The sequence below is a fragment of the Eschrichtius robustus genome, chromosome 11, assembly GCF_028021215.1.
Source record: "Eschrichtius robustus isolate mEscRob2 chromosome 11, mEscRob2.pri, whole genome shotgun sequence".
Lineage (NCBI taxonomy): Eukaryota > Metazoa > Chordata > Mammalia > Artiodactyla > Eschrichtiidae > Eschrichtius > Eschrichtius robustus.
The window spans coordinates 52,480,271-52,493,809 of record NC_090834.1 but is presented as its reverse complement, the minus strand read 5'-3'; the positions used below and the strand labels follow the sequence as shown (position 1 = coordinate 52,493,809).

Genomic DNA, 13,539 nt, shown 5'->3' with positions numbered 1-13,539 from the left:
TTTTTTAAATGATTTTGAAGAGAGGAGGAAATACTGATTTTACTCTGCCATATTTCAAATAGGATAGCACTTGTTGCTATACCATTTATTTCATCTCTTTCCTGGGATCTTTTCAGCTTCTCTGATTAACCTACCCTGCCTTCTCTAAAATTAGTGGTTTTCTTTATGCTCTTGCCAATGGGTGTCTCTCTTCAACTTTACACTCTCTCTCCAGGCCATTTTTAGACTTCCTTGGCTTAATCACTTTTACATAATAATTCATTGATTCGCTTTCTCTCCAGAATTTGAATTCTGGTTTCTGCATCCGGCGCTTATCAACAGCTCATGCATATCTGACTGGCATCTTAAATTTAGTTGGTCTAAAACTAAACTGTTATTCTTTTCCCTCCCTTTCTTAGTTTTCCAGGCTAATGTCCTTTGCATCACATTGAGTTGTCTCAGGATTTTACAGAAGCAAAACACAGTATCAACATTTGTCTAGGTCAAGTGCTTCATGATGCACATTGATGTAGTGAGAACTGATCCCTAAGTCAGTTGATTCTGTTCCGCCTTTGTCTCTCAAATTTGTCCTTTCCACCTTCATAGCCACTGCCTTAGAGCTACTTGATTTCCTTCTTTCCTGTCTTGTCTACTTCTAGTTCATAACTGGCATACAAAATTATTGCTCTAAAACAAAAATCTGCTATTACTTAAAACCTTCCTTAAGTCCCTGTAGTGACTCTCTATATCCTGTAGGATAAAGTTTAAGCTATTTAATATGGTAGAATTGCCTCTCCAACCTCATCTCCCATCAGACTTGTTTTATGCTGCAGTACTTGTGACTACTGTCGTTTCCCAAACTAGTCCACTGTTTCATATTATCATAGACTGTGTACATGCCGTTTCGTCTGCCTGGTCTCACCTCTTCCCAGTGGTTAGCTTGTTGAAATCCAGGTCAGGTAGCACCCACTTGGCAGGGCCTTCTGTTTTCCCCGCTCAGTATCCTCCAACTAGCAACTTTTCCCTCAATTTTATACACATTTTAAAAATTGTATTTATCACATTGAATTGCATTCTCTGTTAGATATTTTTTAATATTTTTTTATTTTTTTAAAGGAACTCCGTTATTTATTTATTTATTTATTTTTGGCTGTGTTGGGTCTTCGTTTCTGTGCGAGGGCTTTCTTTAGTTGCGGCAAGCAGGGGCCACTCTTCATCGCGGTGCACGGGCCCCCCACTATCGCGGCCTCTCCTGTTGCGGAGCACAGGCTCCAGACGCGCAGGCCTGGAATAGTGGCTCACGGGCCTAGTTGCTCCGCGGCATGTGGGATCTTCCCAGACCAGGGCTCGAACCCGTGTCCCCTGCATTAGCAGGCAGATTCTCAACCACTGCGCCACCAGGGAAGCCCTTTAATAGGGAAGCCCTTTAATATTTTTTAAAAAAAATATTTATTTATTTATTTTTTATTTATTTGGCTGCGCTGGGTCTTAGTTGCGGCATGCGAGATGTAGTTCCCTGTTCAGGGATCGAACCCGGGCCCCCTGAATTGGGAGCACGGAGTCTTAACCACTGGACCGCCAGGGAAGTCCCTCTCTGTTAGATTTTGAGCTCTTTGAAGGTACCATTTGGGTTTTATTTATCTTTTTTTCCACAGCATCTAGCATAGTGTCTGGCATATTGGAGTCACATTGCGGGTTCCCAATAAATGTTTGTTGTATTGATGAATTTGTTGAATTAAATTTATATTTTTACTGTCTAGCATAGTGCATAGCAGCTGTTCAAGAAATGTTTGTTAAATTTTAACAAAAATAAATCTAAATCAAAAGGTTTTGGCGCCTTTCTACTTTCCCATTTGAGGATCATCTCCTAATTCTCTACTTTAGTACTGCATTAATACCTTTACATTTTATTATCCTTTCTGAAATTTCTTAAGACTCATGGTACTTATGTTGGTAGTAAAAAATGATCACTAAATTAACAGCTGGTGAAAACTGTGCTTTGTTAGACTTCATTTTTTTTCTCCTGTCAGATGAAATCAGCTTTTGAGCCCCTGTAGGAAACTTTTATTTCAGATATACTTTGCACCTTCAGAATTTTCTTTTTTTAAAAAAATTTCTGTCTCTTCATTTTCTAGTTGATGAATCATTGTCATCATATTTTTGTTTAATTCATTAAACATAAATTTTTTAAAATTAATTAATTTGGCTGCATTGAGTCTTCATTGCTGCGTGCGGGCTTTCTCTAGTTGCAGCGAGCGGGGGCTACTTTTCGTTGCAGTGTGCAGGCTTCTCATTGAGGTGACTTCTCTTGTTGCGGAGCCCAGGCTCTAGGTGTGTGGGCTTCAGTAGTTGTGGCACGTGGGCTCAGTAGTTGTGGTGCACAGGCTTAGTTGCTCCATGGCATGTGGGATCTTCCTGGACCAGGGCTCCAACCGCTACCCCCTGCATTGGCAGGGGGGTTTTTAACCACTGTGCTAACAGGGAAGTCCCAACATAAGTTCTTTAAAAAATAATCTCTTTTAGTTCTCTAAAGCTATATGTAATAGCTGCTTTGAAGTCTTTATTTATTTATTTATTTATGGCTGTGTTGGGTCTTCGTTTCTGTGCGAGGGCTGTCTCCAGTTGTCGCAAGCGGGGGCCACTCTTCATTGTGGTGCGCGGGCCTCTCACTATCGCGGCCTCTCTTGTTGCGGAGCACAGGCTCCAGACGCGCAGGCTCAGTAATTGTGGCTCACGGGCCCAGCTGCTCCGCGGCATGTGGGATCTTCCCAGACCAGAGCTTGAACCCGTGTCCCCTGCATTGGCAGGCAGATTCTCAACCATTGCGCCACCAGGGAAGCCCCTGCTTTGAAGTCTTTCTGAGTTGAGCATCTGGGCCCTCTCAGAGATGGTTTCTTTTATTTTTCTTTTTTTTTTTGTCCACACCTCATGGCATGTGGGATCTTAGTTCCCTGACCAGGGATGGGACCCGTGCCCCCTGCATTGGAATTGCGGAGTCTTAACCACTGGACCGCCAGGGAAGTACCTCAGAGATGGTTTCTATCGATTCCTTTTTTTTCCTGTGTATGTGTTATACATTCTTGTTTTCTTTGTATGTCTCATAATTTTTTAGTTTGGACATTTTGAAAACTGGACATTTAATTTTTATTTTTTGCAGTGCTTAGTATTTATTAGGTGCCTTGAGTTTTGGTATGTATTGACAAAGTATATTGTCTATTCCTCACAATAACTTTGATATTAGAATTCTTTTTTAAAAAAATTTTGTTGAAGTATAGTTGATCTACAATGTTGTGTTAATTTCTGCTGTACAGCAAAGTGACTCAGTTATACATATATATATATACATATATCCTTTTTATTTAATATTTATTTATTTATTTATTCTAGGCTGCGTTGGGTCTTCGTTGCTGCGCACGGGCTTTCTCTAGTTGTGGCGAGTGGGGGCTATTCTTCGTTGCGGTGCGCGGGCTTCTCATTGCGGTGGCTTCTCTTGTTGCGGAGCATGGGCTCTAGGCATGGGGGCTTCAGTAGTTGTGGCACAGGGGCTTAGTTGCTCCACGGCATGTGGGATCTTCCCAGACTAGGGATCGAACCCTTGCCCCCTGCAGTGGAAGCGTGGCGTCCTAACCACTGGACTGCCAGGGAATTCCCCTCTTTGTTTTTATTTTTAAGCCTGGCTTCATAGGGGTCACCCCTGGGTCAGGATAGCTTAGTGATCAGCCAGTGATTAATCAGAGGTTGTGCCTAAATACCTTGAGCCAGTAAGGAGTCCATCTTTTGCTGATAGATCTGTGTATGGTTTGGGGAATGTTTTCAAAGTCCAAGCAGTATACAAGTCAGCCTGGCTTTTTTTTTTTTTTTTTTTTCCCCCTGTGTTTTCAAGGCCTTATGTCTAGCCAAGAATGTCTAGCCAACTTGGGACCTCTTCAGTCTTTCCTGAGTATGAGTGACTTTGTATATGTACACAGCTTTTTAGATCACAAGGGATAAGCGGAATCTTAGCAAGGCCCACTTTGGCTGTCTCATTTCTTGTATTTTTCTGTTAATTTTCTAGGTGGTTTTTAGTTTTGTTGTTTGCCCCAACAAGTATCATGACTTCAGGCTAGCTCTGATGTTGGCTTTCCTAAATTGTTGCCACTGAGGATTAGAATTGTTTTTGAAAATGTGCCTGGGCCTGGACTTTTCAGTCCCTCCAGCAGGGCAGTGGAGCTGTCCACCTGGGTAGAACTTATGCATCATGACGCTGGGGGTAAGGATCCTTGTAGTCCCAGGCTACTATGCCACAGGCTCTCCCTGTTCTGAGAATCAGTAGATTTTTCTTGAATAAATGCTTCTCATTTTGTTGTATGCCTTCCAGAGTCTTTAAATGGTTTTTTTTGGCCGCACCACGTGGCATGTGTGATCTTAGTTCCCCAACCAGGGATCAAACCCGTGCCCCCTGCAGTGGAAGCTTGGAGGCCTAACCACTGGACCGCCAAGGAATTCCCTAAGTGGTTGTTTTTGACAACTTTGTCTAGCTTTGTCATTGCTTCTTGGGGAGGATTTCCCAAGCTCCTCACTTAGCCATTTCTGAAGTCCTGCTGATTGGTCAGTTGATTTTTGACAAAGATGCAAAGGCAATCTAATGGAGAACAGATAGTATTTTTACTAAATGGTGCTGGCACAGTTGGACAGTCATACGTAAGAAAGTGAGCCTCAACTCATACTTGGTACCATATGTAAAAATGTACTGAAAGCGATGATAAACAAATGTAAAACTTAACCTTATAGAACTTCTAGAAGAAAACATAGGAGTACTCAGTGAGTTACAAATCTTTGCTCAGTGAGTTACAAATCTTTGCAAATCATAAATATGACTAAGAACTTATAGCCAGAATATATGAGACTCTCACAATTCAATAGTAAGAAAACAGCCCAATTAAAAACGGGCAAATGACTTCAATAGACACTTTCTCAAAGAGGACATGTGGATGGTAATGAGCACATGAAAAAAGTGTTCAACATCATTAGCCATTAGGGAAATGCAAATTAAAACCACAATTAGGTGTCACTACACACCTATTAGTATGGCAAAACAAAAACAAAAACATAACCCAGAGAAATGATAATAGCAAATATTGACAAGGATATGGAGCGACTAGAACTCTCATACACTGCTGGTAGAAATGTAAGATGGTACAGTCACTTTGGAAAACAGTTTGGCAGTTTCTTACAAAGTTAAACAACATATACTTACCTGTGTCCCAGAAATCTCACTTCTGCATATTTACCCCGGAGAGATAAATAACTTGTACGTGAATGTTTACAGTGGTTTTATTCTCCAGTACCTGTACAGTGTTAGCATATAGTTGGTTCTCCATAAATATTTGTTGAGTAAATGAATGACTTACTGTGATTATTAGTGAGGTTCACCTCCACCCCCCATATTTTATTGGCCATTAATCTCCATGACAGGCAAATGTTACCTAAATGATTAGCCTTTTCAAAAAATGATATCGCAATGATCGATGTGACAGTGTATCCCAATGATACAATCAATTCTTTTATAAAGAAAGAAACGTCTTTAAGGTAGAATCTACAAACTTGAACATATAAAGACAGTAACACTATATGTGGCACAGACCTCTAGTACTGAACTATATTGAGACTTAAGTTAATTTTAAAAAATCTTAAATGAAGATGTATTTTACTCCCCCACTTTGTTTAATATGCCACTTATTTTCTTCGAAAGTATCATCAGAATTACAGTGTCTTCTGTGATAACGAGAAGTTTCTGGACCCATTTAAAGATCTATGGCAGAGATTGTAAATTGGCAGCCATTGAGTGAATTTGACCACAGATGTGTTTTGTTTGGCTTGTAGAGTATTGGTCAAACATAAGATATGGACCAGCATTTCACTCACTGCAAAAACTGGCTGGGATTAAGTAGTATTTCACCTTGTGGACAAGGAATGTGGTCTCCAGTTTGCCACAGCTCCTACCACTCCATAGTGTTTACCCAACAGTAAGGCCAAATGTGGGTTACCATATCATTGTGCTTGTGCTTTTGTTTTTCTTATACCTGGCCCCCTCATTCACTTATGATGCTTCTCAGGCTGTAGTATTTCATGATGATAGACTAACTTTAAAGATATAAAAATGTTAAAAATATCTGCTAACATGGTTAACATGGGTATTTTCTTAACGTAGTGTCTTCATTGGCTCCTCTGGCATGGAGCTGATCTCTCACAAGTAACGGTGAGAGGTTGGACAGCAGCTCACATAGCTGCAATCAGGGGACAGGATGCTTGCATGCAGGTAATAATAACTTTGGTTACTTTCTAAAAAAATTCAGTAAGTTTAATTACTTTAGCATAGTTCTGTTGGGCTATTGCCTTTATTCTAATAATTTGATCCCATAGACTTAGTAGTTCTATGTTCTAAACAAAAACTTACTGGATTCCAGGACTCAGATATTTTGGTACCAACTGTCACTCAAACAGATTGTATAAGATTGGAAATTATATTATCTCTAAAGTAGTTGGCTATCTGTTTGGGTTGTTTTAAGGGATGTCATAGTCATGCCCAGATTATCTTCTTTATAGCTTGCCATGCCTAAAATTCCTCATTTAATGTATTTCCTGGCCAGAGTTATACATAAATATGTGGCAGGATCTAGTTTATTAGAGTAAATAGACTTAATCAATGTCGTGAAATGGGCTGGAACTTCGAGGAATACAAAATCATATAAGCAAACAGCCCCTGCCTATAAGAAGCCTGAGATTCTATTGGGAATGACAGTAGCTTTACTCAGTGAGTTACAAAACAGTACAAATCACAGTCTCTGAGTAAGGTTCTCATGAAAAGTATAGATGAGAAGAACTGTAGAACTTAAGATAGGGGGATCATAAATGGAGGAAATGAAATTTCAGCTAATTCTAAAAGAATGGGTTGATTTTAAAAAGATAAGTAGTGAAGAAGCATTGTAGGTAGGGATGGTGTCAGGAGCAAATAAAAATAATGATTTTTATTTATTGAACACTTTTTATGTGTCAATCACCGTCTCCCATGCATCACTTCATTTAATACAATAATCTTATGAGTTTCCCTTCATGTAGGTTAGGAAACAGATTCAGAGAGTTAAGTTCGTTGCTTAAGTTAGTGACAAAGCCAGGGTTTGAACCTAGACTTTGTCCCATTAACCTCTATGCTATAATTCTATGTGAAATTTTGAATTGGAAAAATGAGGTGAGTTCAAGGAATATACCATAATATGAGTTTGACTGAGTGTAGATGATTTGTTCTGAACTAAGTTTAAATAAAGCCAGATTTGTAAAATGTCTTAGGAATAAAGATTCATTTGTATAGGAAAGAGAATTTTATATGTATACTATGCACATGTGTATGTGTGTATATATATGTATATACACACATACACATACATACACACACATGCACATGGACATTAACAGGGGAATGTGGTAATGAAAACAGTATTTCAGGAAATTATTCTAGCAAGATATATCCAGGATTATGTAGGATGAAGAGAGAGTTTGGAAGCAAGATAATCAGAGACTTTTGGTATTATCACTAACCATAGAGGGTGAGATTAGTTGGTGGCAGTGGGAAACAAAGAAAATTATTTAAAACATCTTGCATAGCAGGCATTGGCAAAGTGTAGTGAGACTGTAAGGTTTTGAGTCAGAACGACAGATAATTATGGCACTATAGATAGGGACATCTGAAAGGCAGGGGAGGTTTGGGAGGAAAGATGTTGAGTTCAACTTTGGCCCATGTTGAGTTTAAGGTGCCTATAGGTCATTCGGGTGCAGAAGGACAGGGCAGTTGAAAAGGACACTGGTGACAAAGATTTCAGGAGTAATAAACTTAGAGAAGAGTACAGAGTACTGAGGATTGAATGTTGAAGAATGTTACTAGTAGGGATGGGAGGAAGCAGCGAAATGAGTAAGGAATTCAGAGGAGAAAGAGAGATAGAGAGCCAGGACCCATTAGCGCTGTGCAAGTGAAGGAAGAAGTTGAAGTCAGGCAGAGTATCACTTACAGAATAAAACTAAGGGGAATAGCACTTAAGGAAGTGCCATTGAACTAGAGAACTCTCTATGGGGGGAGGTTGGCTATATTTCTATGCAGTGATAGGGACAGCACCCAATTTGCAGGTGGATTTGAAGTTGAGGCATTGAGGTATTTGAAAAGTAGGCAGTGAAAGGAAGGAGCAAATACAATAGTAACTTAAGGGGATATCAGGGTCAAATGAAGCTTTACTTGATGCTTTCCTTCCTCTAAGCATTAGTTTAACCCACTCCCTCTCCCTTGATTGTCCTTCTGTTCCCCAAAGTGGTCTCTTCATTCTTAGAGCTTTTGTGATGTTTTGGGGTACTATACTGTGTAGTTGTTACTTACCAAGGACTGCTTTGTATAGTTGATTGTCTTTGTCTCTACATGTGTCCTAATCCCCTAAGTGGATATATCTTCATATTCTTTGTAGTGACATACTAAGCACTCAGTATATGGTTTGTGATGATTATTGACTAGTTTGTTAGTGGGAGTCAGGCAAAATCATGGATACTGTTCTTCCTAAAACTCTTGATAGGAATTATGACTAAGTAAACTTTTGCTGAGATGCTGGTAAATATAGGCTGGTTAAAAAGGAAAAAAAGTCTGAGGGAGATAAAACTGAAAAATATTTGCTAATAATTTTTTAAACCAATTACTCCGTATATTATATAAAGGGGTGTGTTGTGTATATGATATAACCCATATACAGAAACTGGGCCAATTGTAAATTCAGATGGAGTCTCCTCAGATGCCATTAGAAGTTTGATTTGGAGCTTAGAACTGGTTACTTTAATAATGAAATCCTTTTATTGTATTCAAAACCCAGTTAATAAAAGATTCTGCTTTTGAAATAGAGGAATTTTAAATTTCAATTTTATTAGCTTAGCATTAAATTATTTAAGTTAGTGGTTGTTAATCTGTGCTCATGAAAAGTTTGTTTTATAAATTGTATGTACATGCTCAAATCAGAATGTGAAATCAGGTATACATGTCTCCTAGGCAACGTTAAAAAGGATCTCAAGCATTTTCTTAGGAGTAGCTAAGAATTTCTCGCACTTTGTGTGTAGCACACATGTAAGAACTTACATAATAGCTTAGCTATAGGTTAACAAATTCCTTGCCTTTAAATAATCTGCATCTGCATTTATGATTTAACATCTGTATTCATATAAACTCATTCTTATTTCTCTACTTTCAGGCTCTTATAATTAATGGAGCCAATCTGGCAGCTCAAGATGATCGTGGATGCACTCCTTTACACCTTGCTACAACACACGGACATTCTTTCACTTTACAAATAATGCTGCGAAGTGGAGTGGTGAGGATTCCTGTTAATAAGTGAGAATGTATAATGATATGGACTATAGTCCATACAGTCCATATCATATGGACTGACATTTGGTAGTCTGGTTATCTCTTCCTGACTTTGTAAATCCCTTATGTGACTTTGAGGAAGTAATTTGATCTCTCTCTTTAGCTTTTCTATCTTTAAACATGGGAGCAATAATTTAGATAAATCATCAACAACAACAAAAAAAACAGCTTAGTGGCACAAAATATTTCAGAGGCTATGGATTCTTCATGTCAGTTCAGAGTTTAACAGGGAAGATTCTGAAGCTTCCAGACACATCTTAACCAGGGATTGTAAATCTTTCTGAATTGCTGTGTGTTTACCTGTTTCTTTTGTAACTGTTATTTCATACACTAATTTAGAAAGTGATTTATATCTCCAGAAATTTCATTTATTGTGATATTTATTTTTAATATTACCCAGTGGTTGTAAAAAATAACTTCTTATAAGAGTTAAATATTTTTTCATTAACTCTTTGGTTATTCTCCCAAGGATAAGATTTGATCATTTGAATCCATCTCTTTCATTTTATTGGTCAGGAACTTGTGACCAGTAAAATGACTAGTTAAGTTCCTTTTTAGAAACGACTTTTATGTGGCTAGTTCTTTTTTAAAAGACTTTATAATTTCGTTTGTATATTATTAGCTCATATGTTCAAATCAGTGGTTGCAGTAAATATTTCTATGATATTTAGTGTTTGCCTTATAGTTTTAAGAACAGCCTCCAATTCTCATTTGCAGAATTAAGCTGCTAGACTTAGTGTTTCGCCTGCAAAACGTAAAAAAACTGAGTTCTTGTGAATGTTACCTCTAGGATCCCAGCGTGACTGATAAGAGAGAGTGGAAACCTGTGCATTATGCAGCTTTTCATGGGCGGCTTGGCTGTTTGCAACTTCTCATTAAATGGGGATGTAGCATAGAAGATGTGGACTACAATGGAAACCTTCCAGGTATTCGCAAAAGCTAATATTTTGTTTTTCTATTAATGTAAACTTTAACAATGTTTGATCATGTTTAAGAAATTTGAACTGTCGTCATTCTAATATTTCCTAACAAAACTAAAGTAGTAAATATGTAGACATGAACATTTTTTATCTTATATTATGTCTATGTTATGTACCCATCATGTGACTGATTTTTTTTCTGGAACCATATCAGCAAAAGAGAAATATCCAAAATTAAACATGGATTTACTCTTCCCACCAGCTGTTTCCCTCATCTACTGTCTAGTGTTATTGTTTTTTAACTTCATATGTCTCTTCCCCACAGACTACTTAAAAAAGTAATAGGTACAGATAGTGGACACTAGTGTATTTGAGTTAATTTGCTAATTGCAGTTGTCTAGCCTGTGGTCAACTAGCCAGTTGAGACCTATACTCTAAGTACCCTGTCTTCTTCTAAGAGGTGCTGTAGAAGTTCAGAAGAGAGTTAGACCACAGTGAGATTGGTTACTGAAACAATACTTGAACTATGTCTTAAAGGAATCTTAGGTAGCAAACAAATGAACGGGAAGTCCAGGCAAAATAATCACTTTGATTATTAAAAACTCCCTAGATCCCAGTGGATCTCTGATTCCTTAGCTTGGCATGCTGGGCCTTCATAATTTGGCTCTGACCTTCCTCCCTGCCCTCATCTTCCATCCCTTGACACTGCTATCTTGGATCATTTTGCTTCTTTCCGAAGGACATCCTTTAGTGTTCATTTAGTGAAGGTTTGTTGGTATGAACTCTCTCAATTTTTGTGTATCTGGAAGCAACTATTTTACTCTCAGTCTTTTAAAAAATAATTTTATATTTGACGTATAACATACATACAGAAAAACGCCCAATTCAAATGCACAGCTCACTAAATTTTCACAAGTGAACACTTCTCTGTGACCATCAGCTAAATCAAGAAACAGGGTAGTCTCCTTCGTGTCCTCTTTCTAGTTACTGCCAACTTCCAAAGTTAATCACTACCTTGACTTCCAACATAAAAATTAGTATTGTTTTTTTTCTGAACTCCATGGAATAAAATAACACACTGGTGTCCTTTTGTGTGTGGCTTCTTTTGACTTTCCAAAGTGGTTGTTATCAATTTATACATCCACAAGCAGTGTTTAAGGCTTTCAGTTACTCCACCTTCTCATCAGCACTTGACACTATCAGTTTTTTTAGTTTTAGTCATTCTTTTGAGTGTATAGTAATATCTCATTGTGGTTTTAATTTGAATTTTCCCTGATGACTAGAGATGTAGAACATCATTTCATATGATTAATGGCTGTTTAGTTATTTTCTTCTGTGAAATACCAGTTTGAAGCTTCTGCATTTTTTTTTTATTGAGTTGTTCCTCTTTTTTTCTAATTGAATTGTAGGGGTTCTTGATATACAAGAACTAGCTACAAGCTCTTTGTCACTTACATGTGTTGCAAATATCTTTTCCATTTAAGTGTCTTTTCCATTCTATTGTCTTGCCTTTTCATTCTTTTAAGATATCTTTTGATGAATAGAAGTTTTCATTTTACTGTAGTACAGTTTAATAAGCTCTTCCTTTATGGTTAGTACTTTCTGAATCCTGTTAAAAAAAAGTAAGGAAAGACTTTTTTTAACAGGATTCAGAAAGTCTTCATTTCATGAAGACACTCTTTTATATTATCTTCTAGGAATTTTATTATTTTACTTTCACATTTCCACATGGAATTGACTTTTCTGTAATACAGGGTAGGGGGGAATTTCACTTTTATTTAGTTCTTTATTGAATTTGCCTGATCACTTTGTTAGTCTCTTGTTGCCCGCTCATTGAAAAAAAAATTCAACTTTTATTTCCTTAAACATGTGTACTTATTTTATAACCATGTGTAGTATATTTTTTAATAGTATAAGGTAGAGGTTAAGAATGTGGCCTCAGGACTAGACTGCTTATATTCAGACCTCTGTCTTAAAAACTATTAATTCAAAATTTATTAAGCATCTGTGTGTCAGTCCCTAGGTGCTGGGGATTTTACTGCAAATAAAACAGACAAAAGTCTCTGCCTTTGTGTGTGGTGAGGGGGGAGCCAGACAATAATAAAAATGAATGAACAGAATATATATTATATTAAATAGGGATATGTGTTTGGATTAAATAGCAAAGGGGAATAGAGTGTTACAGGGAATGAAGTTTGAAATAGGGTAGTCAGGGAAGCCTTCACTGAAGAGGTGACAGTTGGGTGAAGACTCGGAGTTGAGGGAGCAAGTCTTGATATCCTGGGTGAAGAACATTTTAGGAAGATGTAACAGCAATGTGTAAAGCTCCTGAGGCAGGGTTGTGCCTTGCGTTATTTGAGTAACAGCAAGTCAGTGTGGTTGGAACAGAAGTGAGGGGGTAATAGATGATGAGGTCAGAGAGGTAACAAGAGCCATTGAAGGATTTTGAGTGTGGGAGTGACATGATCTATGTTTAAAACCATCATTTTGGCTATTGTGTTTATAATACTAGATTGTAGTGAGGGTGTGGGCGTGAGCGGTTAGGAGCTTGTTGCAATAATTTAGGTTACTGTTTGGTTGGACTAGATAGTGAGAAGTAATTGGGGTCTGTGTATCTTTTACAGATAGAGCCAGTAAGATTTGCTGATTGATTAGATGTGGGGAGTGACAGAAATGGGAGTCAAGGATGGCTCCAGGGTTTTTGGCCTGACCTTCATGGAAAGGAGAGCATTTCCATTAACTGAGATGGGGAAAGCTGTGTAAGGAATATGTATGCAAAAAGGGTAAGGAGTTCAGTTTTTGACCTGCTAAGTTCGAAACGCCTATGACACATTTCGTGTATATGATGAGTAAGCAGTTAGAGGAGTCTGAACTTTCAGGGGGAGTTTTTTAGTGGAAGGTTCAGCTGAGAAAGTGTACAGTGGCATGTGCCAACTACTTATCTTGTGGACATTGTTACTTAATGATTCTCCTGAGTTTTACTGGTCACTTGGGCACTGCCCTACTTCTCCAGAGCCAAGATTTGTATACAAATTGGAGTCTTTCCCAAATAGTCACTTCTCAAGAGGTGTAAAGGCTCTCTTGTTCTTTGTAATCATTGCCTCTAAGCTTGTAATAACCCGGAACCATTCCTGTTTTTTGCAGCTTTTGGGTTATGGCTGCCCCTCAATCTGATTCATTATATTGATATTTTCTTTCAGGGATTCCTTA

General features: G+C 38.0%; 1 protein-coding gene across 3 annotated transcripts in view; it reads left to right on the top strand.

Moving 5' to 3' along the window:
- ANKRD42 (ankyrin repeat domain 42) overlaps positions 1-13,539 on the top strand; it is a 69,145-nt gene that overhangs the window by 6,737 nt on the left and 48,869 nt on the right. For 2 of the 3 annotated variants that reach the window (XM_068556376.1, XM_068556373.1), the window contains exons 3-5: positions 6,170-6,277; positions 9,234-9,353; positions 10,200-10,335. In XM_068556376.1, the coding sequence (XP_068412477.1) occupies positions 6,170-6,277; positions 9,234-9,353; positions 10,200-10,335 (364 nt within the window). The remainder of the gene's footprint in view (positions 1-6,169; positions 6,278-9,233; positions 9,354-10,199; positions 10,336-13,539) is intronic. The other variant, XM_068556374.1, reaches the window with a different exon arrangement.